The sequence below is a fragment of the Epinephelus lanceolatus genome, chromosome 14 (genome assembly GCF_041903045.1).
Source record: "Epinephelus lanceolatus isolate andai-2023 chromosome 14, ASM4190304v1, whole genome shotgun sequence".
Lineage (NCBI taxonomy): Eukaryota > Metazoa > Chordata > Actinopteri > Perciformes > Serranidae > Epinephelus > Epinephelus lanceolatus.
The window spans coordinates 10,483,723-10,510,417 of record NC_135747.1 but is presented as its reverse complement, the minus strand read 5'-3'; the positions used below and the strand labels follow the sequence as shown (position 1 = coordinate 10,510,417).

Here is a 26,695-nt window from a genome sequence, read left to right as displayed (position 1 = left end):
TAAATGTTAGTTGCATCATGTCACCAGAAAGCTCTAGGATTTGCTCTACGATTCAGCAAATTTAAATAAAAATCACCTTTGACATCCACAGGGAAGTGAAAAGTGTCATCAGAGGTTTCACAGCTGTATAGCCCTGAGTGCAGGAGCTCAGCAGATGGGATAATGAGTCTCCTCACCGTGCCTTTACTCTGTATATCCCAATCATTCTGCGAGGAGAGCTTTACACCATCTTTATACCAGCAGACAGGCACAGTGGAGTCTGCAACCTCGCATTCCAGCTCCAAAAGTTTGCCCGCTTCAAGTGACTTGGTTCTCTCAACATCAAAGATAGGCGAGTACGTCACTGGTATAGCTAGCAATGGGAATTCAGGACAGCTAAATAAAATCAAGGCTGTGGAAATGGATACCTTGCAGAAATATTACTGCTGAGCAGAAAATTAAAAGGCTGTCGAGGCTTTAAATTCAGGGCACAGCAATTGCAAATTGAATTATTATACCTAATAACTGCCTAGTGCATTAACAGGTCTTTAAGGTTATATGCATGAAACAGTCCTTCAAACCACATACAGTACAAGCAGGGATTATTAGTGGCATCTAGAAAGAGGAGGTGGGGTTATAATATTAACGCACAAGGTAAAAAGGATAAAGTCACCTTTGATCTCCACTTGAAACTCCATGGTATCATCCTGTGTGGTGCATCTGTACACACCAGAGTGGCACAGCTCGGCAGACTGAACAACTAATGTCCTTGTGTTGCCCTCTGAGTGGATTTCTAATCCAGTGTTTGAAATGAGCTGCATTTCATCCTTGCACCAGCAAACGTGGGCCTCAGGATCCGACACCACACACTGGAGTACAAGAGGGCAGCCTGCTTCGATCGACTTGGTCCTCATTTCTTCAGGAATTGCTGAGAACTTCACAGGTGGAGCTACAGATATGTTTACAGCTTATGTCAACCTTAAATCAACCTCATGCCAGCCTTTAAGATGATTCATAATAATCTATTTACTGACAACTCAATTGCTAACATGCTGTAATGCAGTCAAAGAAAAGGTGACACAGTAGCTGCACTTCTTATGAGTGCTAAGAAGAAAGGCAACAGACAACATATAAAAGTATCATCAGAGTTAGTTGCTTTGCTGAGGAGGAGCTTGTTAATGTTTCACATCACTAAAGGTAAAACCAATCACCTTTTATGTCCACACTGAATGTGATGGCGTCACCCTTTGTCTTGCAGCAGTATAACCCAGAGTGGAAAAATTCTGCTGAATGGACAATCAGTTTTCTCGCCAAGTCGTCAGTTAGAATATCTACTCCAGTTTGAGGATGGAGCTTTGACCCATCTTTGTACCAGTGCACCTGGGCAGAGGGATCTGAGAGCTCACAGCATAAAACAATGGGGCAGCCGAGTTCGATGGTTTTGTTCCTCTCAACATCTGGAATTGCTGAAAACCTCAGAGGTGGGGCTATGGATATTTAGATAGTTTCATGGATTGTTAAATTGTAAATCTTATATGTTTTGATAAGTTAGACTTTAAGAGGAGACTAAATGCATTTTTAAATAAGAAAAAAAGGGTGGGGGGGTGACAATAAAAATGGTTAGTGAAGGACACCAGTATTGTTAGAAACTCACTCCACTCACCCTCGACTTCCACATTGAACCGGATGACGTCATCAATGGCATCACAGCAATACACTCCCGAATGTGAGAACTCTGCTGATTGGATGACAATTCTCCTCATGGTGCCCTCTGATTGGATATGCAGACCCTCCATTGTTTGTAATTCCACCCCATTTTTGTACCAGTGCACTGGAGCTGCAGGGTCCGACAGCTCACAGTAGAGCACGATGGGGATCCCAACTTCTACAAATTTGTTTCGATCCATTTCTGACATTGGTGAAAACTTCACGAGAGGAGCTGCAAATTTTAGAAAAACAAGGAGAACGTTTTACATGTTAGAGTCTTGTCAACACGCTTTAATCCCAAGTCGTCACATATCACTGCTTTGTCATTGGCCTTTCACATCAACACGTATTATGCCCTAGGTATCCTTCTGCGTCTGCTGTTGACGTTCCAAGATACCGCTACCTATGCCAGGATGTCACAAAATCACATGGTTAGGCTTACAAAAAAACATCACAGTTTGGCTCTATAGTCATTGTGGAAGCAAACATCAGGTTTCTGGGTGAAACTCTGGCGTTTGTTGGACCCATCCTCCATCCCTCCCATCTGCCCTATAGAGATTTTCCAGCTACTAGAAATATGTTGTTACTGGCAGCGTTTCAACCTGATGTCGTCCAGCGGTAGGGTTGGGTAGGTTCTCGGTAATACCAATTCGGTTCGGTACTCCGTCTTGGACCGGGTTTTTTGTTTTTTAGACCGACCGGACCGCATACTCGGGCGGAACGCACGCAGAGCGCCGAAGCCTCTACTGTAGCCTGGGGAGTTGATAATGGCGGACAATTTAGTCTTGAAGAAATCAAAGAATGCGCCACTATGGCAACACTTTGGCTTTGAGCCAGACGAAGGAGGCAACCCTTGTTTGCACTGATTGAGTAAGCTGCAAAATTTATTTGTAAGGAATAAAAGAAACAACGTGTTACTGTCACTCTGTTGTCCTATGGCCTTTTTTATTTTAAATGAGTCAACTGCGCCCCCAAGTAGCGAAAATCCAGTATTACCGACTTGATGCGTTTTTTTTTTTTCACAAAAACCGGACCATTTATTTATTTATTTTTTTTTCTCATACTGACCCAACCCTATCCAGTGGCATATCATACCACTGTGACAGGTGCTGTCTGGCTACGTTATGAACTGACACCACCCATCCACGTATCATACTGCCTTGACAGATGCTGTCCGGCAGACCAGCGTAGTATCATACCACAGTGAAAGGTGGCTTTGGCATCAGGAGTCTTACACTGTAAATCACTGACAAAGCAGCAATATTTGACAACTTTGGAATGAGAATGGGCTGGTCTTGTCATTCACAATAATGAAGTATAGGCTGCAGTAATTAAGAGTGATTATGCATTGTTGGTACCAAACATTATTTGCAAATTTGTCCAAATTCCAATTAAAACAAAACACACAAACAAACAAACAAAAACAACACAATACATCTTAGGCATACTGGGACACACAGTTAAGCAAATTATGGCAGTGACCCATACATACCTTGAATGTACAGGGCTGCAGAATCCCGAATGCCATAGGCAATAAATGTGATCTCAGCTCCATTGTCTGTATCCCGTACTCCTCGAATGCGAAGAGATTGGTGTGTTCGTGACCGACGCATGGAATATCTTTCATCTTCCTGAAGCTGAGTACCATTTAAGAACCATGTACCAATAACTGAAGCAGAGAGCTCAATAGAGAAGAGGGCATCTTGCCCTTCAGGCACCAAGGCATCCTGTAAGGGAGCTTGTATTCTGGCAACTGGAACTGGAATAGAGAATCCGTTTATCCATGATATAGCAAGCAATATCCTCAACCATATAAAAATTTCATTAATCAAAAACAAAACAAAGAAAAAAAAACACCCACCCACACGGGATAATTGACTCAGCACAGCTGTTTTAGTATAACTGAACTTACCCAAGTGAACAGCTCTAGGGAACTCAACATTGTTGCTCTTCCCATACTTGTTCACACTGCAGATGCGAAATCGATAATCAGCCTCACATGGTACACTGTCACCAAGAATCTCTACAGAGGTGGCAGAGTCGGTAGTCAGGCACTGTAGCCACTCCTGTGAGCCAGTGCCCACTTCCTGTCGTTCAAGCACATATCCAGATGGAGGGTTCTTTCGTGAGTCCTGAGCAGGAACCCATGAGAGAAGAGCTGCATTAGCACGCTCTGTGTTGATCTGCACAGCAACTGGACAACTGGGAGGACAATGTCTGGCCGCTGAAACAGGAGAAACCCTTTATTTATCAATGTCTCTTTAGATTGAATTATCCGCTAAATGTTGATCAATTTTCAGAAGTTACACACTGATATTTTATTGATATATTTTTGTGGAATGCTACAATCTACAGATGAGGGACCCTACCTTTCACTCTTAGCTGAGAGGAAGTCTTGGATCTGCCTACAAGGAAAGTTACAAGGCCAGAGTCTTGGGGCATTGTATTGACGAAAACTAGGATGTGAGTTCGACCAAAGGACTTAAGGATGGTCTGATGCGTTTCACGAAGCTCAATGGCATCTTTGTACCAATGTATGTCCATTTCCTCTTTCTCCACTTCAACACAAAAGGCTGCATTTTCACCTTCCAATACATCCACCTTTCTTGGAAGCTTCCGCAAAATTGTCCCTGCAAAGAAACACTTTGACAGTGAGTGAATCCTTAGCACATTAGCTGGATTTTGATTATCTAATGGAAAACAAGGACCCCACAAATAATTTGACAATATGTCATTTGTAATAATCTATCAGTGCATCACATATACAATCAATTTTATATAATTAGCATTGAAAAAATAAAACCCTCTTCTGATCTGACTCTGCTACGGTAATGGTTTGGTTGGGCTTAGGCAATAAAATGACCTCATTAGTTCAAGGAAGAGATCACTGTCTTAGTTAAAATTATAACATTGTTAAGGTTAGTGGACCTTCATTGTCAAAAAAACAACAACCCAACAACAACAACAAAACAAATCAACACAGTCTCACTCCGACTTTATCACATTTGATCACGGACTTTCCACGTCTAGATACGACATGCAAGGTACCCTGGGTGCATTGGTTATTGACGTTCTGGAACAGCATGTCAAGATCTGCCTGTTATATGCATTGTCATTTTTCAAAACACACTTCAGTGTTCACAGGAAATGTACAGTTTGCATACAGTCTCTGTCAAAATAAACGCACTATGTTGATACAACATGGCGAATTGACGTCTCTTTTCCCTCAACAGCAAACGCATGTAGCTATGTTAGGCAACAAAAGCACGTGGTTGGGTGTAGGTAAAAACAACAGGGTTTGGTACAATCTTACTGGAACTGAACACTGGCCTCCCAGATGAAAGTTGTTGGTTGTTGGACCCATCCACCAGCCTTCCCACCCACCCTATTCGCACTTTCGCCGCCTTAACTTTAGTTCTTTTCTCACCCCGCATTTCCCCCTGACACCGATGGGCCGGCCGAATATTATGCCAACGTGAAAGGGCAGACTGTGTCTGACGCCAGAAGTCACAGGATTTTGGCGTCTGCAGAGTGAGACCAGGTTGAACAAATAATTAATTGGTCAGGGTTAGGGCATAGTTGAGGTCACGGTTACAAGAAACTGTTGACTGTTGGTAGATATCACAAATTGAAGAGCTGTCTCCCATGGTAAAGTTCAAATGTTTTGTTGACACGTCCAACCACTTCCACCTGCTCTACTCTGCCACAGGGCTTTCTCACTTATATTTTCTGAACGACTGATACTATGTTTTGCTCAGAAGCAAAGTCTCATAATGGACAATCATATAGTGTTTCCCAATTGGCACTGGTTGAAAGAACATAGATGAAAAGTAAGATCACACAAAGTGCTTTCCCAAAGTCAAATTACCTCACAAAAACTGAGACATTCGACTGTAAATACTGTAAAGGTACCACAGTCTGAAAATAAAGTAATATAATTTGGTTGCTTTATCATGTGCTTTTGTATTTTTCATGGTGCTTTTTTATTTCGTCCTGATTTACCTTTCACAGCTACCTCTGCAATGCTTCTGCCCCCATCAGGCATCTCGCAGAGGTAAATCCCATCATCGTCAACTCCGATGTCACGGATAGTTAGTCGCCGTTTTGTTCCCCACTCCTCCATTCCATATTTGGCCCCTGGCTGCAGTCGTCTGTCCTCCAGATACCATGTGATGGGAACAGAGTCCTCTGGAACTTCACACTCGAGAATCGCCAAATCTCGCTCCCATACTTCTAGATCAATGAGAGGCTGCTTGAACCGCACAGGCGGCTCTGGCACCAAAGAGGAGGAAGCACACCGGTTTGATTAAGCCATTATAACATTTCCTAATAAAGAAATGCAGTTAAAAATCTAGCTTCAGATGTTCCTCTCGACAAGTTATCAAAAGCAATAGTGTTACTTGATCAGTCTAAACTCTTCAGGCAAGTCTTACACAGCACATCGTCTGTGTCCTTGTAGTAAACAGTGCAAATTGAAATATATTTGGCAGTAAATTCCAGTGAAGCAAACAAGATGAGCAAAATCACGAGACAAGTGGCTCATTTAGTTGAGGAATGGAGGGGTCATTAACACATCAGGGTGTTAGATAGGAAATAAACTGTTTGTAACTGACACCATCAGACAGTACCAGACAGTTGTAAACAAAAGAATGTGGACTGTATTTAGTAGTCTGTGTGCAAAGCTCTTCATTTCCTTATCTCACTAATGTTTTAATTCCAATTTATGTAAAACACACAGACAACTGATGAAATACATTTACCATATTCCAAATAAGTCGACTTTAAATCCAGCCACTAGACACCACTGGCCATTAATCCCACCCCAATATAACTTTCTTTATCTCTGAATGACACAGTACAATGCTGTCTGTTGGTGCCATGAGTTTGGACTTCTCTGGGCCATGTGAGAAATATGATCCCCTACCCAAAGACTTCGATCACATGGATGCCCCCCCAGACCTTTCACAAGCTAAGTGACTTTGCAGACATCATACTGCTGTTGGAATCCACCACAAGCTGATGAACTTTGCCTGTTTAGATGTCTCCTGGGTTGAATTTCAGACTATTATTATGTTTCATTTATCCACCAATGGACCAGGACTGAATGACTTTTAATGCACCTGCTCTTTAATGAATTCAACTGACTGATCAAACACAGCCATATACTTGACTTGTACGTCAGTGAGTTTCTTAAGTGGACATTTGTCAGCAGGAACATGTGTCATACAATAAGCATTAGTATGCTATTGAATACAGCTGGTGCTGTTATTTGCTTTGGTCAGCATTGCTCATTTCTGTTACTATCTGCTTCAAACACTGAGAGAATAATCTTAATTGTACCACTCAAGTATGTACTTAGATAATTAAATTAGGTTTTTGGTAGAAAATTTATTATTATTTTTATTATTATATTGATTTTTACCAATAATCAATACACTATTTCTTTATGGTGTACATGTTTGTAAGATGTATGCATACTGAAGCACATTATATTAGCATTTTAAAGCATCATCATTCCACCATAACACTTTTTAAAGTTTAATATCGCCTTCCCTGTCTGGCCCTACCCCAATAAATGATCTCAGAGTACCTCTTTGGAGACATCTCACTGACATCATCCGAGCATCAAATGGATAGAAATCTGATCCAAGAACACTCCACACCCTCACTCACTCCTTTACTCGCTGCAAAAAGCCTCACAGGCTGCCACCATGTCTGCCTTTACTCTTTTATGTGTATGGATTTTTCTTCACATTTTACAAAACTGAAATGCTGAAGCCCCTGATAATGATCTTGACTTACCCTTTACGGAGAGGTGTACAGCACTGAGGGTTTGTCCGGCAGTATTTGACGCAGCACAAACATAAACTCCATTATCCTTCTGCTTACAGTACAGAACTTTAAGTGTGAAGTATCCTTCTCTGTCCTCATATAACAAATAACGCCTTCCAGACAGTATCAGCCTGCCATCTTTCCTCCAAATGATTTCTGGTTTGGGTTTCCCAGTCACAAAGCAGCGGAATTTGGCATGTTTACCCTCTGTCACTGCAAACATTTTCACTTTAGTTGACTTGGTCATGGTGTCGTCTCTGAGCCGGTTTGGCATTTGCCTACCACTCCTCTGTTTTCCTTGATGGCCTTTCCAGTGGCCATTCGTGTAGCCGTTACGATTCCCTTCTTCCTCATGTCCTGGGCCTGCATCAACCAGCAACACAGCTCCTGCCAACGCTTCCCCAAACTCATTTCGGGCTTTGCATGTATATACACCACCGTCTGGAGCACGAGTCTTAAAGATCTTGAGCTGGAACCATCCACCGTCCTGGAAGCCCACATTGAAATGTGTGCTTTCAAATATTTCATTGAGTTTCCTGCCATCCTTTTCCCAGACAACCTCTGGTCGCGGGTTTCCCCAGAGCTTACAAGAGAAGACAGCATCATCCCCACGACCGGCGCGAGTGGAGAGGGGCTTGATGAGGAATCGTGGCTTATTTTCCTCTCGTAACTCCATCTCTTGTGCTTCACCTTCCACCTTCAGTGTGGCAGCTGCATATGTTTCACCAATGCTGTTCTTTGCTTTGCATATGTACTGGCCACTATCCTCTGTGGTCACAGCTGAAATGATAAGATTGTAAACATTTCCATCCTCAAAGACCCGGTATCGTCCCTGTGGATCAATCTTTTCATTGTTTCGCTCCCAGATAACTGCAGGCCTCGGATCACCACCAATTTGACACTTTAGGACTGCGTCAGTTCCACTTTGTACCACCACAGGTCTTGGATAGGCCAAGAAACGTGGTGCCCCACCGAACACATCCATATCTGCTTTGTTGTCGGCCTCACTTCACCGTCAGCAGTCCAGGAGAGTACTAAGTGGCGGTTACTCACTGGGGGAAGACAGTCCGACCTCTGAACTGCAAATTTCTAAAAGAGATATAACAGATTAATATTGAATCACTTCAGATTGAGATAATATTGAGCATAGAAATAGCTAAAATGTAATTTTTTCTTACATTGTCGCCAGATAATTCAACCTTAAATGAAATAACTGTATAGGAGATAAAATTATACTTTTAGCCTTGTAGTAAGATGGAAAAGAACCCTCATATTTTGGAATGGAAAATAAAACTTCTGTCATTCACTCAGCCTCTGCCTCCTTCACATGCATGTGTTTCAGCACAAACGGATGGTATGATTATTAGGGCTAATTGAATTAGATCTGTCTGCATGAGAGAAAAACACAGGCTAGCAGTGAGAGGGGGGACAGCCTAGCCCTATTGCAACAGCAGCCACAACACATAGCCAGTACAGCTGGTGCTGTATTTCAATGGGAAAGTGCTTAATATAGTATGCCCTAAATAAAGACCTGAGAGGGAGTGTGTGTCAGGTATCACAAAGAAGGTTCTGAAACCCGCGTGCTCACACAAACACACGCCGAAAATCACAGTCTGCCCACCCATGAGACCTTGCAGTCAAAATATGCCGATCATATGTCACTGTTAAAATGAAAATAATTTTCACGGTGACATTCAAAGTAAGACTTTCCTGAAAGAGCTGCTATCACATGCTTTGTTGGCTGCTCTGTCAGTCCTCATATTCATAAGTAAATATCAGTTAGCCAATCACAGAAATGTTGTTTATACTACAGTTTGTAACTCTCTCCCACTGAACACAATACTCCCCTTTTTAACATCTGTGTAAGCTCATTCTTTGCCTGTAGTTTTCCTTGTGGAGCCTCTGAGCTTGAGAGAACGTATTTATCAGTAAATTGAGTTTATGTGTTTTGGGACAGCTCCCACAGAGTGTTGTAACTCAGCCTTCTTGGATGCATGAAACACAGTTTCAGGTCTCAAAGAAAGTAATCTCAGGATAGTGTTTTTGAAGCCACCTAGTTGTTGATCACATTAACTGAAACATTTGCTAACAATATAAATATAATGATTAATAATAATTATTATACTATTCATAATAAAATATTGTTATTCAAACACAAAAACAACCCATGGTCAAATACTGGAGAACTGAACAATACAGTCTTGTATTCTTTAACACCTTTTAAGGTATTATCAATCCTAATGTGAAACGCATGCAGACTGAAAAAGAAACACAGCTTCTCTTTGATTACTTCAGCCAACCCTTAAAATGTTTTTTGAATTAAATTTAAATTTTGATGTAAAAGAGAAAGTTTAATCTAACAGTTTTAATTGCTTAACAATCAAACAACTGCATAGTGATAAAATCTATTTTGTATTTATTATATAATCCCTGAATCTATTACTTGATATAATTAGGTGTTTGAATGCATTCTATAAGTTGCATAAAAACAGTTTTGCAAGATGTCTTATTGACAGAGTTTGGACATTGCGTTGAAATTGTCTTAAATATTCCCTCCGGAGGTTTAAAGAGAGGAGATTAACCCCTGTGTTTACTTGTCTGATTTAATTGGAATGACCTCTGCCCCTTGTGAAGCTGTGCTGTGTACCCCTCACATGACCTACCTCGCTTCAGTCGCCGGGAACGACCGTCAACATACATTCCGCACTTGCAATCTCTCTTTGAGGTAAGAAGCAATGCCACCCGTCTCCTGAAGGCTGAGTAATGTCCCAAGTTGACTTCAGATCCAGACACATGCTCTCCTCAGAGGTCCCAAATTGTACTCCAGTTCATCTTTATAGATTTTTGTCAGGAATAGAAAACAGAATTTCAGTATCCACACCAGCTTCTTGTTTAACAACTTCAGAGTGGTTCCCCAATCTCTGTGTCGTTCAGGCCTGAGACACCCCAAGTGTCATTGTTCGTGGAATACCGTTAAATGCTTTTGCAGCTGCTGCTGTCCCCTAAAAATACTGGCTGCCTCGATGACAGCAGTCAAGATAAGTCAGGCACTTCCATTCACTTGCCAGCAGGGGCTAAAGATAGTTCAGGTGGCCAGTGCATGTCAGACTGCTTAGCTTACTTGAGGCTTTGCAATAAAAATCTAAGGAGAAGAGCAAGCCTCTGGTCTCCAAATATTTTAAAGTTCACCTTCATTAAAGCTCCAACATTTGTTTTACAGGTTGTTCCCCAGTCATACAGTCCGTGACTATGACACAGTGCTAGAAGCCAGTGTGACTTGTTACAGATATTGTCATGGCTCAGAAATGTCCATCTCATGGTGTATTCTCATCAGGCTAGTAAATATCAGCACATATTAAATACATAATGACAAAAATCAAACAAAATAACATGAAATTATGAGCTGATGTTGTTTATAAACAGTTAACCTCAACAGGTCTATATTTATCAGCATGTGCAATTCTGAAAACAGTCCAGCCTCACATAATTTATTAATTACAAGGGATAGAAGAGGGGGAAGCCTTTGCTGCTGCTGCTGCTGCTGCTCCTCCCTGTACCATTATCACTTCACTCTACTGATTCACACACATTGTTTGCTGTTGATGCTTGAGGCAAGCAATGTTGTGATGTCATTTTATAATTGCATATATTTATCATTTTGAAATTCTATTTTACATATATATTATTTATGTGTATTAGCTGTACATGTTAATATTCACTTATGTATTTATTGTTATTTTATTAATGGTTTTCCACCATTAAGCACAAGTTCATCTTTGAATATTAGGATTAGGCAAGGGTGTTATGGGTTAACATATCATGAGTAAAAGTATCCAGGAAAATGGCTACTATCCTGTCTGCATTATATTATTATATTAGTGGATCATTATTACCTCCGCCAAGGAGGTTATGTTTTCGCCGGCGTTGGTCTGTTTGTCTGCAAAATAACTCAAAAAGTTCTGAATGGATTTTGATGAAATTTTCAGGAAAGGTTGATAATGGGACAAGGAACAGATGGTTCCTAAAATTTTGGTGGTGATCAGTTGAAGAGAAGTGGATAAAATAATAAAATGGCGGGAAATCCGAGCTGCTTGGTGGAGGTCTGCGCTCTCGAGTGCTCTAGTTATTGATGTTTTAAAGCTGGGGTAGGAAGTAATCTGGAAAAGGTAAAAAAAAAAAAAAATTAAGATACACCCTCCTACTACAGCTCACTTCTTTCCCCTCTCTGTCATAAGCCCCTCCCACCAGATGACCATAAGCATATGCACGAGTTTCATACGGTAACCAAATGTCTCCCATACTTTGATTATTAAACCTTATTTAGTTGTGGAACTGCATGCAGCACATTTGCTCAGCCCCTCCTTTGCCCCACCCATTCTTTCTCTCCGTTTATCAGACCACAAATGAGACAAGAATTAGCTAGCTAGCTAGCCACCCACGGTCCCTCCAACTTACTCCCCACCGCTGTTAACTACTTCCTCAGGAGGAAAGTAGTAGCAAAAGGGAGATAGACTTTCAATCAGTGGCTGAAGCAGCTTGCTCATCATCCCTCACCATTGGGTGTCACAGCAGGGTGGCAGGGAGCGGCAAAGCTGGATCTAACCTGTGTAACAGCAGCAACAGAAAGTTTGCAAATCTGGCGGGGAGTTGGGGCTGTCTGGAGCTCCATAGCTTGGCTTTGTGCTGGCTGGATTTGGGTTGCTGTGGCCACTGACCGGGGTCCGTCTGTGGAGCTGCTACAGGCTTTCCTCCTAGCCAAGTGATCTGCAGCAGCGAGGGGTTAAGCGGAGGGCACACTGTGATTTGAGGCTCTAACATTAACCAACAGTAGCTGCAAAAACATGAATTTGAAGCAAAAGCTGTGAGCCGGTTAGCAGGAGGCTAAACTACTATAACATTTTTCTTTCCATGTCTTCAATGATACACGTCTTGTTTCGTTTGCTCAGACTCTCTTTCAGACAGCTTTTTTCGTCGGTGTCTGAAGCTGAAACTCAATGACCAAACACGAGATTTCGACGACTTGGGAGCGAGACCGGGTTGGGAGGATGGGTGCTGTGCTTCTGCGACAATGCTATCCCAGTATAAGCCATAATCAGCGATAATTGCTGTAAGAGCACAATGCAAAACAGCGGCAATAAGCTAGCCAGTGAGATACACATATGCCCTAACATGCACACACAGCTGGACTGAGAAACACAGATTACAACACACACACAGGTAGCATGACTTCAGTCTCTGCTCAGACGCCATTACTCCATGATATCTTTACACAGCAAGGTTTGCTGCTATATTTATGCATATCCCATACAGAACCTTTAAGTTAAGTACCTCAGTTACGAGAACAGTACTTGAGTAAATGTACTGACTTACAGTCAGTATCTATGCTGTGCAAATCATTTTATTTATCATTAACATCTCTGTGTAAAGCAGGATTTATTCCTCTGGTCAAATCGATGCCCTGCCTACGCCATACCCTACGCTGTAGCCTGACATGCACCTCCTTAGAAATGTAACTACACATCACAGCTACACAGACCTCCTGTCTATTTTGTAAGGTGGAAAACCATTTCCCTCAGTGGAAATAAACCTTTTATTTACTTTTATTTCACAAATAACAAACAATAAATTGTGAGGACAATAAACACACCACAAAATAACATTTTATGTCTTGTGAGCGATTTATCCTGGCTTCATATGAGAAGAGGAAATCTCTGCTAGCTAGCCTATTTAATACAATGTAAAATGCCACAGGCTTCTGCTAATAACGTTAGCATGTTGTATTTGTTCATAAAACATGCTTAGTATAAGTATAAGTTGGTTTGTCAGTGGAACTTGTAAGCTGTAATGGACCCGAAATTTGTAACGTTAACTTACGTTTGTTAAATGTTGCTGTTGTCCCTGGTTTCATTTCAGCAGAGGAGGTGTTCACGAGCCACTGGGCTAATTTTCATAATGTAAAATGCCATAGGCCTATGCTAATAATATTAGCATGCAGTATTTGTGTTTTGAATCAACTAAACTTTACAGACCTTCACAGAAACCCCATCGCCCACTAGTGTTTTGGAGGTGTAACTGCAGAGTGACACAGACAGACCACCACACAAGTATGAATGCTCACAACAACGTAGAGCTGATGCGCAAGTATGAATCCGCCTAAGAGCTGTGTCTGTAGTGATACTATCATTGATTCAGTGCCAAAGATGGAGGTCTGACCCAAACGGTAGATAAAAATGAAATAGCACGGGTGATTTTGGAACGGTAGTACTGTAACTCTGCTGAATCTTTTCCCTTGTTGGTGTCAGATATTTTAGACCTCCTAACATTACGCTATTTTGTCTCCTTCGTAAGCTGCAGTCAAGTTGGTAAACCACTACGTTTTAAGTCAACCAATAATTTTATTTACACTATGTACTGTGTGGGGTCATAGGACCTAAATTGCTTTTATACGACTTTATCCAACAGTTGATACAGTTTGACCTTACATTTCTTTTTTTCACAGGAGCCAGCAGGCAGTGTTTGATCCTATGCCTTGAGGGATGGGCCAGCACGTGGGCCTGGGTTTTTCAGTGTGTGAGACTGTTGTGTGTTTGTGAGGCCTAGTCTCAGCGTGGGCTGCAGTGTCCCTTCAGCTGTTTAGTGGCTCCACAGCCCTACACTCCCCCCCTCCCTGATTTCAGCTGTTGGGAGTAATCTGATATAACCCAGACCTCTGTAGCTGGTTATGAAACACTTTGTGCCTACCACTGAGTAACAACTTAAAGGGTTGTTGTGTTTTCAGAACTTAGGCTACATGTTCTGAACTGACAACAAAATTCAAGTGCATAGTGTTTCCTTATGTTGTATCAGATCTAAGTAAAAGTGTTCGGGCTATATTGAGTAAGAACACAAAGGGGTTTGATTTTACCATGCCAAGAAAAACATAATGTTTTCATACTTTGCTGAAAAAAAAAAATTTTTGTCATTGCTCTAAGGGCAGATTTCAAATCTTTTTCCTTCAAACAGGCTTCTCCAAACACCATACATTCAGATACCATCAAATATCTCCATTTCCTCAGTCCCAGGTCTCAAAATGCATCTGATGCTTTCACTTCTACACAAACACAGACATGTTTTTCTTGATGTTTGCTCTTTTAGCTAAATGCTTCAAAAGTCATGGATGCTGAGAATGTTTTCAGCGTGTCTGTGTTCCACGAAGCGCATTCAAATTAAAACTGTTAATTGATAAACAAATTTAAAAAAAACTTGGGGTGAAGTATAATGGAAAACAAACTTGGGTCAAACTGTCACCTGTCACAAGACCAGTAAATCACTGGACTAGACAGATGTGTGAAGCTTTTAAATCTGAACAGTGCTGACAGGATCAGCAGAAGGACCACCTGGTTACCATCACTGTTTCATCAACAGTGACTCTGCCAAGAAAATACAATTTGTTGATGTTGACCATCAGGATCTGGACAGTGGGTTAGTCTGAACCATTTATTTGTACAGTCTATTGTAGCAAATGACCTAATATGGAAGAGATCAATAAGTGTGTCAAGGCCATTGATTACTAAACAAACCACTCCTAGGTGTCAGGTGATTTGGCATACATAGTGACATGTTACTCACTCTTTGTGCAATGTAAAGGGTTAACAGGACTGGAATGTTGCACTCATAACCATTCTCAGAGGAATGATTTCTTCAAATGTTTTGAGCAACTTTTGACAACTGGTGTGCCTATAAAACAAATAAGATTATGTATTGGACAACCTGCCAAATGACAGACTAGTTTACAAAGTATTTATCTGAACCCTGACATAACACAGACAGAGACAGAGGCACTGTAAAATCTTTTTAAAAAATCAACTCAAATAACTAAATTTTCAGCCCAGTCACCAGAAGAAAATGTTGGCATTGTATGTTTCTGCAAACCACTGATACGTTACATTTGTATGTTTCATACATATCATATCAACGTTTCTAATTTTCTGATTACATGTATATGTGCTGAGTTTCTCAGCAGGAGGAGGAGGCGAAACAAGGGCTGCCAAGTAGCAGACCAACGATACCACCAAACAACAACACTGGTTGACATCGCTGAGACATTGTGGCATTTCCAGTTGTGGTTTTAGCACCAAAACCATGTAGATTAAGCCAAAACATATAATCCTAACCATAACCAAGTTTCAACATATCCGCTACATAATAACATACAAATGTGACATAGCCGTGGTTTGCAGAATTGCACAATGCCAACACTTATTGCGGCAATCGGGTTATTTTGCATTTAAAAATCCATGTCTACCATTTGGGATATCCAATAAAGCAACTGATTCCAATGTGGATTCAAGACTTATAATGGATACCTTGATGGGTAAATTACCTTTAAATTGTCCTTGGGTCAGGAAAATATTTTATGGTTTAGTGTAACAATAAAACAACATATCTTGTTACCCGATTTAACTTTATAGCAGGAGTTTTAAAGGTCCAGTGTGTAGAATGCAGGGGGGGGGTGTGACAGAAATGTAATATAATATTAATAACTATGTGTTCATTACTGTATAAGCGCCTGAAAACAGGTGTTGCTGTGTTTTTATTAGCTGAGGGTGAGAGCTTTATACAGTACAGGCCAAAAGTTTGGACACACCTTCTCATTCAATGCGTTTTCTTTATTTTCATGACTATTTACATTGTAGATTCTCACTGAAGGCATCAAAACTATGAATGAACACATGTGGAGTTATGTACTTAACAAAAAAAGGTGAAATAACTGAAAACATGTTTTATATTCTAGTTTCTTCAAAATAGCCACCCTTTGCTCTGATTACTGCTTTGCACACTCTTGGCATTCTCTCCATGAGCTTCAAGAGGTAGTCACCTGAAATGGTTTCCACTTCACAGGTGTGTCTTATCAGGGTTAATTAGTGGAATTTCTTGCTTTATCAATGGGGTTGGGACCATCAGTTGTGTTGTGCAGAAGTCAGGTTAATACACAGCCGACAGCCCTATTGGACAACTGTTAAAATTCATATTATGGCAAGAACCAATCAGCTAACTAAAGAAAAACGAGTGGCCATCATTACTTTAAGAAATGAAGGTCAGTCAGTCCGGAAAATTGCAAAAACTTTAAATGTGTCCCCAAGTGGAGTCGCAAAAACCATCAAGCGCTACAACGAAACTGGCACACATGAGGACCGACCCAGGAAAGCAAGACCAAGAGTCACCTCTGCTTCTGAGGATAAGTTCATCCGAGTCACCAGCCTCAGAAATCGCAAGTTAACAGCAGCTCAGATCAGAGACCAGATGAATGCCACACAGAGTTCTAGCAGCAGACCCATCTCTAGAACAACTGTTAAGAGGAGACTGCGCCAATCAGGCCTTCATGGTCAAATAGCTGCTAGGAAACCACTGCTAAGGAGAGGCAACAAGCAGAAGAGATTTGTTTGGGCCAAGAAACACAAGGAATGGACATTAGACCAGTGGAAATCTGTGCTTTGGTCTGATGAGTCCAAATTTGAGATCTTTGGTTCCAACCGCCGTGTCTTTGTGAGACGCAGAAAAGGTGAACGGATGGATTCCACATGCCTGGTTCCCACTGTGAAGCATGGAGGAGGAGGTGTGATGGTGTGGGGGTGTTTTGCTGGTGACACTGTTGGGGATTTATTCAAAATTGAAGGCACACTGAACCAGCATGGCTACCACAGCATCCTGCAGCGACATGCCATCCCATCCGGTTTGCGTTTAGTTGGACGATCATTTATTTTTCAACAGGACAATGACCCCAAACACACCTCCAGGCTGTGTAAGGGCTATTTGACCAAGAAGGAGAGTGATGGAGTGCTGCGGCAGATGACCTGGCCTCCACAGTCACCGGACCTGAACCCAATCGAGATGGTTTGGGGTGAGCTGGACCGCAGAATGAAGGCAAAGGGGCCAACAAGTGCTAAACACCTCTGGGAACTCCTTCAAGACTGTTGGAAAACCATTTCAGGTGACTACCTCTTGAAGCTCATGGAGAGAATGCCAAGAGTGTGCAAAGCAGTAATCAGAGCAAAGGGTGGCTATTTTGAAGAAACTAGAATATAAAACATGTTTTCAGTTATTTCACCTTTTTTTGTTAAGTACATAACTCCACATGTGTTCATTCATAGTTTTGATGCCTTCAGTGAGAATCTACAATGTAAATAGTCATGAAAATAAAGAAAACACATTGAATGAGAAGGTGTGTCCAAACTTTTGGCCTGTACTGTACCTGCATAAGGAGCAGGTCCGCTCCCACAGAGTTTGCCATGTTGTTTCTACAGTAGCCCAGAAAGAACAAACCAAACACCAGCTCTAAATAGGGCCATTTGAATTATTGCACTGGCCACCATAGTTCTCCTGCACGTGTGGTACACAGGAGTTTCAGTCAGTTGTGGACTTGCAACCTCACTGCTGAATGACACTAAATCCTAGTGTTGGGTAAGGGTTACTTTAAAAGTAATCAAAGTACGTTACTGCGTTACTTTTTTTTAAAAAAAAGTTACCAGTTACTTTACTGCGTTACTCCCTGAGTAAAGTAACTCAATTACTTTAAAAGTACTTCCAACGTTACTCCCTGAGAAAAGTAACTCAAGCACTTTTAAAGTATTTTTGAGTATTCTACATTTCCTATTGGCCAATGGACCACAGGGCGCTAAGCCTACATTTTTTGTCTCCAAAATTAAAGTTATGGACCACTTGCCCTTCACTGAGATCCAATTCTCCCATCACAGCCGTCACTTTGACCAGTAGAAACACAGAACGATCTGCTGCTGTAGACAACTGTATGACAACAACACCCCAGCGTTTTTAACATTTCCTCTAGGGATGTTACCACACAGAGTAAAAGGGGGAAATGATGGTGTGAAACAGCAGAGGCACTTTGTCAACCCGCTCAGTTAACGTTACTGTCATTAGCATCAAGCTAGCAAACAATGGTACATCCTCACGGTTGGACATAAAGTAATAACATTAACAAATAGCGGCGGGGCTTTTACTCACCACAACTGCAGAGGCTCCCAGCTTCATTTGAAACAAACTACATTATAGACGGTCTGTTATTTATTAATCCCTCTGTGTGTTTATATATTTACTTTTATCCACTCCGTTGTCTTTGTAAAGTTAACATATCGCACCGTCATTTCAAACTCAACACTTGTTTCAAATTAAAAGCCCCTTATAACCTCGGCTAGAGGATCCCTCCATTTTCTAAATAGGCTTTTATTCTGAAACATTTGTCAGAACTTCCTGTGGAAGATACAGTAGCTTGATAGTTTACATATGGCGCCTCAAATGTAGCTCCTGCCATCTGCTGACGCTTTTAGGTGACTACAACAACATGTCGGCTGGCACATGAACAGACACACAGTGACTCAAATAATAGTGAAAGTAATAAAAATAGGACAAGAATAACCCGATGACATCACACAGAGCTGTGAAAGACGACCGGGGATAATTGGTGAGTACCAGTGTGTAGCTTGTACCAGGCATAATGCAAGTCCTGAGTCTGAAATATGTCTGTCAGTGAGTCCTACTCCACCTATTTAGGCTCCACCATAGACAACGGCAGCATTTCTCCGACCACGTAGTGAGCCACAAGCTCCGTGGCTTCTTTCAGACTGATAGGTTTAACTTCACCTCCGTTATTAGAACCAAACGACAGCTGTTGCTGTTTCAGAGCTGAAGGACCAGCGTTCTAAAAGTAACGGAAGTAACTGATGTCTTGTTTGGAAATGTACTTATGAATTTGATTACTCAAACAGCAAACTAACGCGTTAGGTTACTCGTTACTGCAAAAAGTAATCAAAGTACTCTAACGCGTTACTTTGTAACTCTAACGCGTTACTTTGTAACGCGTTATACCCAACTCTGAATCCTACACACTGGATTGTTAAGTTTTAGGCGTTTTTTTTCCATAGAGCAACTGTTAGAAGTTTGAGTACCTACGAAAACAGTTTAAACTGAACCTGTAATTAGCATTAAGACCACTTGGGCTGCTGTGAGACTGCAAATAAAGTTGGAATTATATGATACTTTATGTTAATCTATTAAAAAAAATAAAGTTGCCATTTTACTTTTGATTTCTTGTGATCATGTACATGTCTTCCTTTGTTGCTTCCAGTATTTAAAAAGGACAAAATGATTAGCATGAGTGCAGCTGTGACACATTGCTCATCAGACAATAACAATCATAGTAATGTTTTGATTATAGAGCTGCAATAGGAGCTATATAAATTAACCTTCGTGGAAGGAGTCCCTCCCTACTGTCTGTAAGGTTACACTGCAACATAGCAGTTAACAGACAATTTTGCCTTTCTTTTCTCTGACACTGGAATGTGAGCAAAGCAGACATTGACAGAGCTGTGGACATGTTCAGACAGTAGTCTGGAGGCCTCTAGATAGAGCCCCTAATACAGCGCAGTCTAATTCATAGTGCCAGAGGACTAAACCCAATGCCTTTATCTGTGATAACAAATTGACCGTATACTAAAAGAAGTCATAAAGAAGGCATTAATAGCTGGTACATGTAAAGGAACATTAATGAAAACACATTTTCTGACACACGTTCTAAAACTGTCTGATTATACCTAAATAAAACAAGACATGCATGAGTACACGCCTGTACTTCTGCTGTGAGATGCTGCACTGACACACATCAATAAATGGGGAAAGTTTGTACATCATGATTGCTGTTGTGTCTTCAGTTCAACAAGCTGTGTTTACAGCTAACACAGAGACACATAATGAAAGGTAAAACCAGGCAAACACAATGAACAGTGTATACTGTAGGGGGACAGCAGTGCAATAATGAATTGCAGCAGACCAGAATGAGATGATTTCTCTGCAGAAATAAACAACAACTTCGTCCTCTGGTGGTCATCTGGTGTAAGTGCAGCATGCCACAACTCGGCTTGTGCACATGCTTTTCAGAGCAAATACCAAGACTGGCTAGATTGAAGTTGGATTTGATTGTTTTATTTTGTCATTGATCAGAACTGAACCTGGCACAGTGCTGTCCCCAGACTTTTTGGGGTCCTAAGTAGAATTTGGTTTTGCCCCCCCAACCCCCCCCCATTGTAATATGTTGCCACTTCACATAGCATGGAACCAACTTGTGTATTGTAATATTTGTTTGCATATTTGTACATAATGTACAATAAGCATGTAAGCATGTAAAAGTGGGACCTGTTAACGGCAACACTATCTTTGAATAAATTACTACCACTACTCAGGACCTTTTGCTTGATCTGGTTAATGTTTGATGCATATTTTACTATTATGTTTTCTTGAAAGAACTGGGTTTCACCTGTATCTGTGTGTGAGATGTCTGAATGAAGGATATTACACGACCAAAAAGACGTGATGGACAAGGAAACCAAATGGTGAAAAATATATATTTATTACAAATAGGTAATAATATTGTGCAAAGTCGAGTACAGTGATCAAATAAGAAAGATAAACAAAAGGAGCACTGCTGCAATAAAATGTTAGAAAACGGTATAAGAAACAGGCAGATTTCTTGTAACAGGTAAAATGTGAACTTTTCAATAGGAACCAAAAGAGTAACTCGGCAGGTAGTTTGGGACACTACTTTATTTCAGTCAAATTTGCTTTATTTGATTATAATTACAATGACCATTCATAATCTATGGCTTAAAGTACAATTGTGCTGTTCCTTGTGATTTCTTATGAAGAACTTCTACAACCATTTGAAGTGACAAGTGACTGGTTGAAACATCTACAGTGTGTTGTGTGTAGTTGTTGGCAAAAAAGGCACAAAATGTCAGTTTTTGTTGAGGAAGTTCAATTTTATTTTGTTATTGTCAAACAAAAAACTTATATATAAGCAAGTGCTTATATTGTTTAATGTGTAAGACTGGCTCTGGGCTGAAGATCACCCTCAGGAGAATTCTTACATGCAATATGGCCTGTAGTGTTTATAGATCCACCCCTTCTCACATATGCAACCGCGTTCTTCTGCACGTACGCGTATCCCAAGTCATCTATTCATTTTTTTGCTAACATATTGTCTGTTCTTCAGCTGGAGCAATTTAGTTGTTTAGCAAGGCTAGGCTTGATTTTGACCTTATGTTGCCATTATGAACATGCATTACAATAAAACAGAAGGTAAGTCTTAAAGGGGGAACTAAATCTCTTTTCAAAATGTATACATGTTGTTTCTATGGTTTAAGACAGTCCTAAAATATTAGTAAACATGAACTCTCTCCTAAATCCAAAATATAGTGCTTAAACTCAAATGTGTGAAGCTGCTCTCTAGAATCGGGACAAATGTTGTAGGTGGAAGTGAGCACTCAGGGGAATGTTCTGGGTATATGGGCACATTTTCTGTATCAGAACTGAGAACACTACAACAGAATAAAGCTCATTTGGGTATAAAAAATGAAACAAACATTCTGTGCATCCACAAATTCAGGCTCCAGCAGCTCCAGACTTTATACCCTGTGACAACACAGGTTACTTCCTTCTCTGGTTTCTGGCTTTGAGAGAGAGTAGCTCATGTTCACTTATATTGATTCAATCTTCCTAGGCCATGGAAATAACATTGGAATTCTTAATTTAGGTGGTGTTCCCCTTTAAATGGACTGACTCAGTATTTTTTTTCTTCCAGATTTATTAGGGGGGTAAAATTGCATTCCTTTCAACATTACTAAAAAAAAAAAAAAAAAAAGTCAGAAAAAAAAATCGCTCCCTCATGGAGGTCTCACCTCTCTTACCTCTAAGCAAGATAAACCAAAGTAAATAAGCCTCCACTGAAACTGCATGTGGTCATTATCTTGTCAAGTCCGTTCTTGTGAGCCCACTACAGCTGGAGAAGGTACTGACAGTGTAAACTTTGCCTCAATGACACAAGACTTTCCGGTGGAAAACTTTAAGTTTACACAGCTCATGCTGTAGTTTTTCACCTATTCACAGCCACTCCAGCTAATTTCAGCAGAGGGGCACAACCTGACAGGTCTGTCACCAGAGACACAGGGTCTGTTCTCAGCACTGTTGAAATGTGAGAACAAGGGACAAAAGGCAAAAGAGATTTTGCACCCCCTCCAAAATATGAACTAACATAGATTTGAGTATTTGTAAAACCATCACACAAAACAATAAAACACATTTATTATTATTATTATTATTATTATTATTATTATTATTATTATTGTTATTATTATCATTATTATCATTATTATCATAGTACCCTAGTCTTTTCTTTCTTTCTTTCTTTGTTTTGTAATTCGTGGTCACACAAACGACTGTAACATGACAGTCGGTGGAATGTGTTCCCTTTTAGGACCTGGCGGAAGTCCCTGATGTGAACTCCTGCAGGTCACTTCTCTTCCTCTCCACACGTCTCCTCTGTCTCCAGCAAAGCGCAGCCTGCGTCTCCATCAGCTGTTCAAACCGCGTGCAGCAGCGGTGCTGGACCAGGGAAGCTGTGAACGCTTTAACACCCTTATTACACCCCAACAGCCCATGTAACTGTGCCATTCGATATCAGCGAACGAAGAGATGAAGATGAGGTACTTTTTGCGTCTGCTACTCAACTTTTTTTTTGCTGCTTTGAATAAAGCCATAAAGTTCTGAATGTGATTCATTGCCACCTCTGCAGGTGTTCCTCATGGCTGGAGCGCCTTCTCTGCTGCGTCCTGATTCTTGTCAGCTCAGCTGCAGCGCAGTGGCCAGGTAAGGACGAATATTAAACATAAAACTGCTGTGGCTCGGGTGGCATGTTTAAAAGTAACCTTTGCAACATTTATTGCTTTTTTGGATCGTTAATATCATTTGGTAAATAAATCTTCATCTTAAGAATAAAAGTTTAAAACAGTAAAACACTGGCTTACACTGAGAGATACCTTTTTGGGAGACTGCTTCAAGTTATGTGCCCGATTTAGCACCATTCTTTGTAATCCATGAACAAATAGAGTTTAAATAGTCATACTGAAGGCTTCTGTATTTGTCCCCTTAAAGTACTTGGATGTTTTACACCACTAAACTTGAGAAAGTTGCAGCAACACTTAGTTGTGGTGCTCGCTGCTGTCTTTTCTTTGGCTTGGCTGCATTTGTCTACTCTTTAAACAAGAGTCTACAGTACCCTTTTGTGTATCACTAACAGGCTGAATAGCACCCTTGCTACAAAGCTGCGATGACACAATGTTATGATTCAGTGATAAAACAGCAGTGTGTCCATTCTAAGAAGGTCAAAGTGGCTTGGGAGCTGTTTACAGGTTTTCTCAAGTCCAAAGTCTGCCTTGCACAGAAACCCTACATTCCTTCTTTGTTAGTCCTGTGTCCTGCTCTGTGTCTGACCAGAGACTGTTGCTTGTAGCGGCTGCATCTAAGCACCGCAAGATGCTTTTTCCTCCTTTCCCTCCTGTGTGGTGACCTGTTAGCACAAGCAGAATTCGTACTTGTTTCTTTCCAGCTGTTGTAACATCAGTGCATTTGAACAAAGAGGAGATGACAAAGGATCAGTTCTTTTGCATGCACAATGGTCATAGTGTTAAAGGGCTATATGAGCCAGTGAATGAAAGAACTCTCTTCTGCTGGTGAATAATTTATCCTTGAACCTCACTGATGTCCTTCATTTAATTTAGTAAACGTTCAGTTGGAAAACTGTGTCGCTGTCAGATGATACGGAGAGGAAACTGAGAGGGCATTGATTAATATTTGATTGAATGTGATCACTACCAGCTAGATGCAGTATTTTAGGGTCTTTAAAAGAAGACACACTTTGACTGTACCCCTTCCTGTACTCATTGTCTTTTGTAACCAACCCAACCCATCTATGAACAAGAACAGGTCTGATCACTATTTGCATTTTGCCATTCATCTGCCTTCTGCTGGTCATCCTTTTTTGTTGTCTTTTATACTAACATGTCCGATCTTGATGATTCTTTATCATCAGAACAGTTAAAGAGACTTGAAACGGGTAAAACATTTTAAGTAACACAAACAACGTGACATTTTCACAGGAATGCTGTCCCGTCTGTGTGTGTCCAGGTTGAAAAGGCCTGCCACTCTGTCTCAAGAGCAATGCCTTTGGCTGCCTGCGACATGGTTGAATTAGGTCTGATTCATTCCCAGTCCCTGGCTGGGTCAGGAATCCCTATTGTCATGTGATCTTTGACATGCACCCAGCGTGGATTTGCCTTGGGGGGAGCAGGGGGAGGCGGAGGGAGGGGAACGGCTGTAGGGGGACACCCCGCCGTGCCATTTAATGGCTGAATTAGATGCCACATTAAAAATCACAGCTGGCTTGGGGTATTCTCCCTTTCAGTGCAGGGGCACGATGGCCAGAGGTACAGGAAGCCGTTTGAGCATTTGAAAAAGTGGTAAATGAGACAGGCTTTCAGTGTGCTGGGAAAGGGTGACAAACTTTTTCTCAGTCTTGATATTACTGTATTTGCTCCAAAGCATATAGAATGACCTTTATTTGAGTATTGTATCTATTTTTACCAAGATTATTTGCAAGCATTTAGATGATCTTTTATTTGAAGTGATTTTGATGCTTCCATCTGGTTATTGAGCCCTCGTTGGTGGTGCTCGTGGTGTAATAATATATGATGGGATGGCAGGTCTGAAGCAGAGCACCGGTTGACAAACATGTGTTGACATGTCTCGTGTAGTTGCAGCATTTGCAGAAAAACATCTGCTTCCGTATCTTAGATGTGTCCTGAGGATGATGATCTGAACTTTGATGTTTATTCATGTTTACCATCTGCAGCTGCAAAAACCTGATTTGATAATTACTCACTTTAAATTCAGTTCCTTGGCCTTTTTGGAATTTCTGAATTTCATGATACCACATCTATCAGAAAATTTCAGTTTTCTGTGTGAATGTATTGCTTTAAGTTTTAACAGTGACGATCACTGTGGTAGTCAGTGAAGGCAAGAATGATGCGTGATTATCAGCATAAGTAAAAGCACTGTAGTATGAAGAAGCTGCATTTTTAAGATTTATTTGCAGTCTTCTTATTGCAAGTTGCCTTTAAAGAGACTAACAGGAAATTCATGGACAAATAGGGACAAACTTGAAACACTGTTGTCATATGTGCATGATGTGCTTTGGCACACTGTACCAACAGGATGCCCCACCCGTGCTGCATTGTTTTAATGATAGCCCAATGAGTAGCAGCATTTTACTGAAGCATGACACACTATATTTTATAATCCCAGGTCAGCATCGTCTCTGTCAAGACATAAGGAGAGAGCTGGAAGATAAGGGAAGAACAGCCAATTAAGTTTTCAAAATAAAAATGTAAAACCAATTAATTCTGGGCAGAAAATAACAGCTAAGTATCAGAATAAAGAATTAGAAAATGTACCATAATACTGAGTGGTTTTTGCTAATATGAATACAATACTGTAAAATAGAGTTGAAAACTATGCATTTTGATGGATTTAGAAATCCAAGATCCAACAGTGCATATGTAAAGGACAAACTGCATAGTAAACTCTGTATGGACAAAGTTCTTATGGCTTTCTAAAAGTCTTTTGCTTTTGGAATTGTAAAATGGATGCTGAATATCCTTCCCACCAGATACCATGTATGTGAACTGACATGCCTCCGTCAGGCTTATTGTTATTCATGTATGCAAATGGAAGGGCATTTAAGGACTTTATGCAAGAAAAGGTAACAGTGATGTGTAAAATACATGTGATTCTGCACTCACTTATTATACTCAATGGAAGACATGGACAAACGCTGAATTTCTGAAAAGATGCAACTGTTGTAAACTCTCGACCTCACAGTATGTACTGTGATTTATAAGTCGACCCCTTAAAGAATAAAAGTCTGGTTGTCCGTGGTGAACGACTATTAGATTGGCCCTTCTGTTAGGATCATTGTAACTCTCAAATGAAATAAATGGACCAACTGTGCACAGATTCGGCTGACTCAGTGAACCTTGTGATGTCTAATCCCTGGATTTTCTAGTCACTAAACCTACTTATTCATGATCGACATCCCTGGAGGTGCCTCATATCAAAGCCTGGAAGTTCCATCTAGCGTAGTTTTGTAGTATTGTGTCAGCCGCCTGCATTTAAAAGGTCATTAAAGCCTTGCTAGGACAATGGTTTATATCTTTGAGTGTCGGGTTTGCCTTGTGACTGTCAGTTTTGGTTTACATGTATGTGAGGTTGTGGGTGGGGGTCAGTCCAAATGTCA

General features: G+C 40.8%; 2 protein-coding genes across 13 annotated transcripts in view; one reads left to right on the top strand and one right to left on the bottom strand.

Annotated features, from left to right (window-relative positions):
• The window catches only part of obsl1b (obscurin like cytoskeletal adaptor 1b), a 44,954-nt gene extending 34,456 nt beyond the window's left edge, over window positions 1-10,498 (bottom strand). For 8 of the 12 annotated variants that reach the window (XM_033617964.2, XM_033617966.2, XM_033617969.2 and 5 more), the window contains exons 1-10: window positions 10,182-10,498; window positions 7,489-8,607; window positions 5,689-5,958; window positions 4,056-4,316; window positions 3,599-3,910; window positions 3,179-3,445; window positions 1,643-1,918; window positions 1,191-1,466; window positions 653-928; window positions 77-352 (exon numbers count right to left, since the gene is read on the bottom strand). In XM_033617964.2, coding sequence (XP_033473855.2) covers window positions 77-352; window positions 653-928; window positions 1,191-1,466; window positions 1,643-1,918; window positions 3,179-3,445; window positions 3,599-3,910; window positions 4,056-4,316; window positions 5,689-5,958; window positions 7,489-8,503 — 3,229 coding nt within the window. In that variant the 5' untranslated portion in view covers window positions 8,504-8,607; window positions 10,182-10,498. The remainder of the gene's footprint in view (window positions 1-76; window positions 353-652; window positions 929-1,190; window positions 1,467-1,642; window positions 1,919-3,178; window positions 3,446-3,598; window positions 3,911-4,055; window positions 4,317-5,688; window positions 5,959-7,488; window positions 8,608-10,181) is intronic. The other 4 variants (XM_033617971.2, XM_078174358.1, XM_033617967.2 and 1 more) reach the window with 3 other exon arrangements.
• Window positions 10,499-22,909: 12,411 nt separating this feature from the next.
• Window positions 22,910-26,695, top strand: part of col18a1a (collagen type XVIII alpha 1 chain a) — a 98,843-nt gene continuing 95,057 nt past the window's right edge. The window contains exons 1-2 of the mRNA XM_033617746.2: window positions 22,910-23,048; window positions 23,138-23,211. Of these exons, the coding sequence (XP_033473637.1) occupies window positions 23,038-23,048; window positions 23,138-23,211 (85 nt within the window). The 5' untranslated portion in view covers window positions 22,910-23,037. The remainder of the gene's footprint in view (window positions 23,049-23,137; window positions 23,212-26,695) is intronic.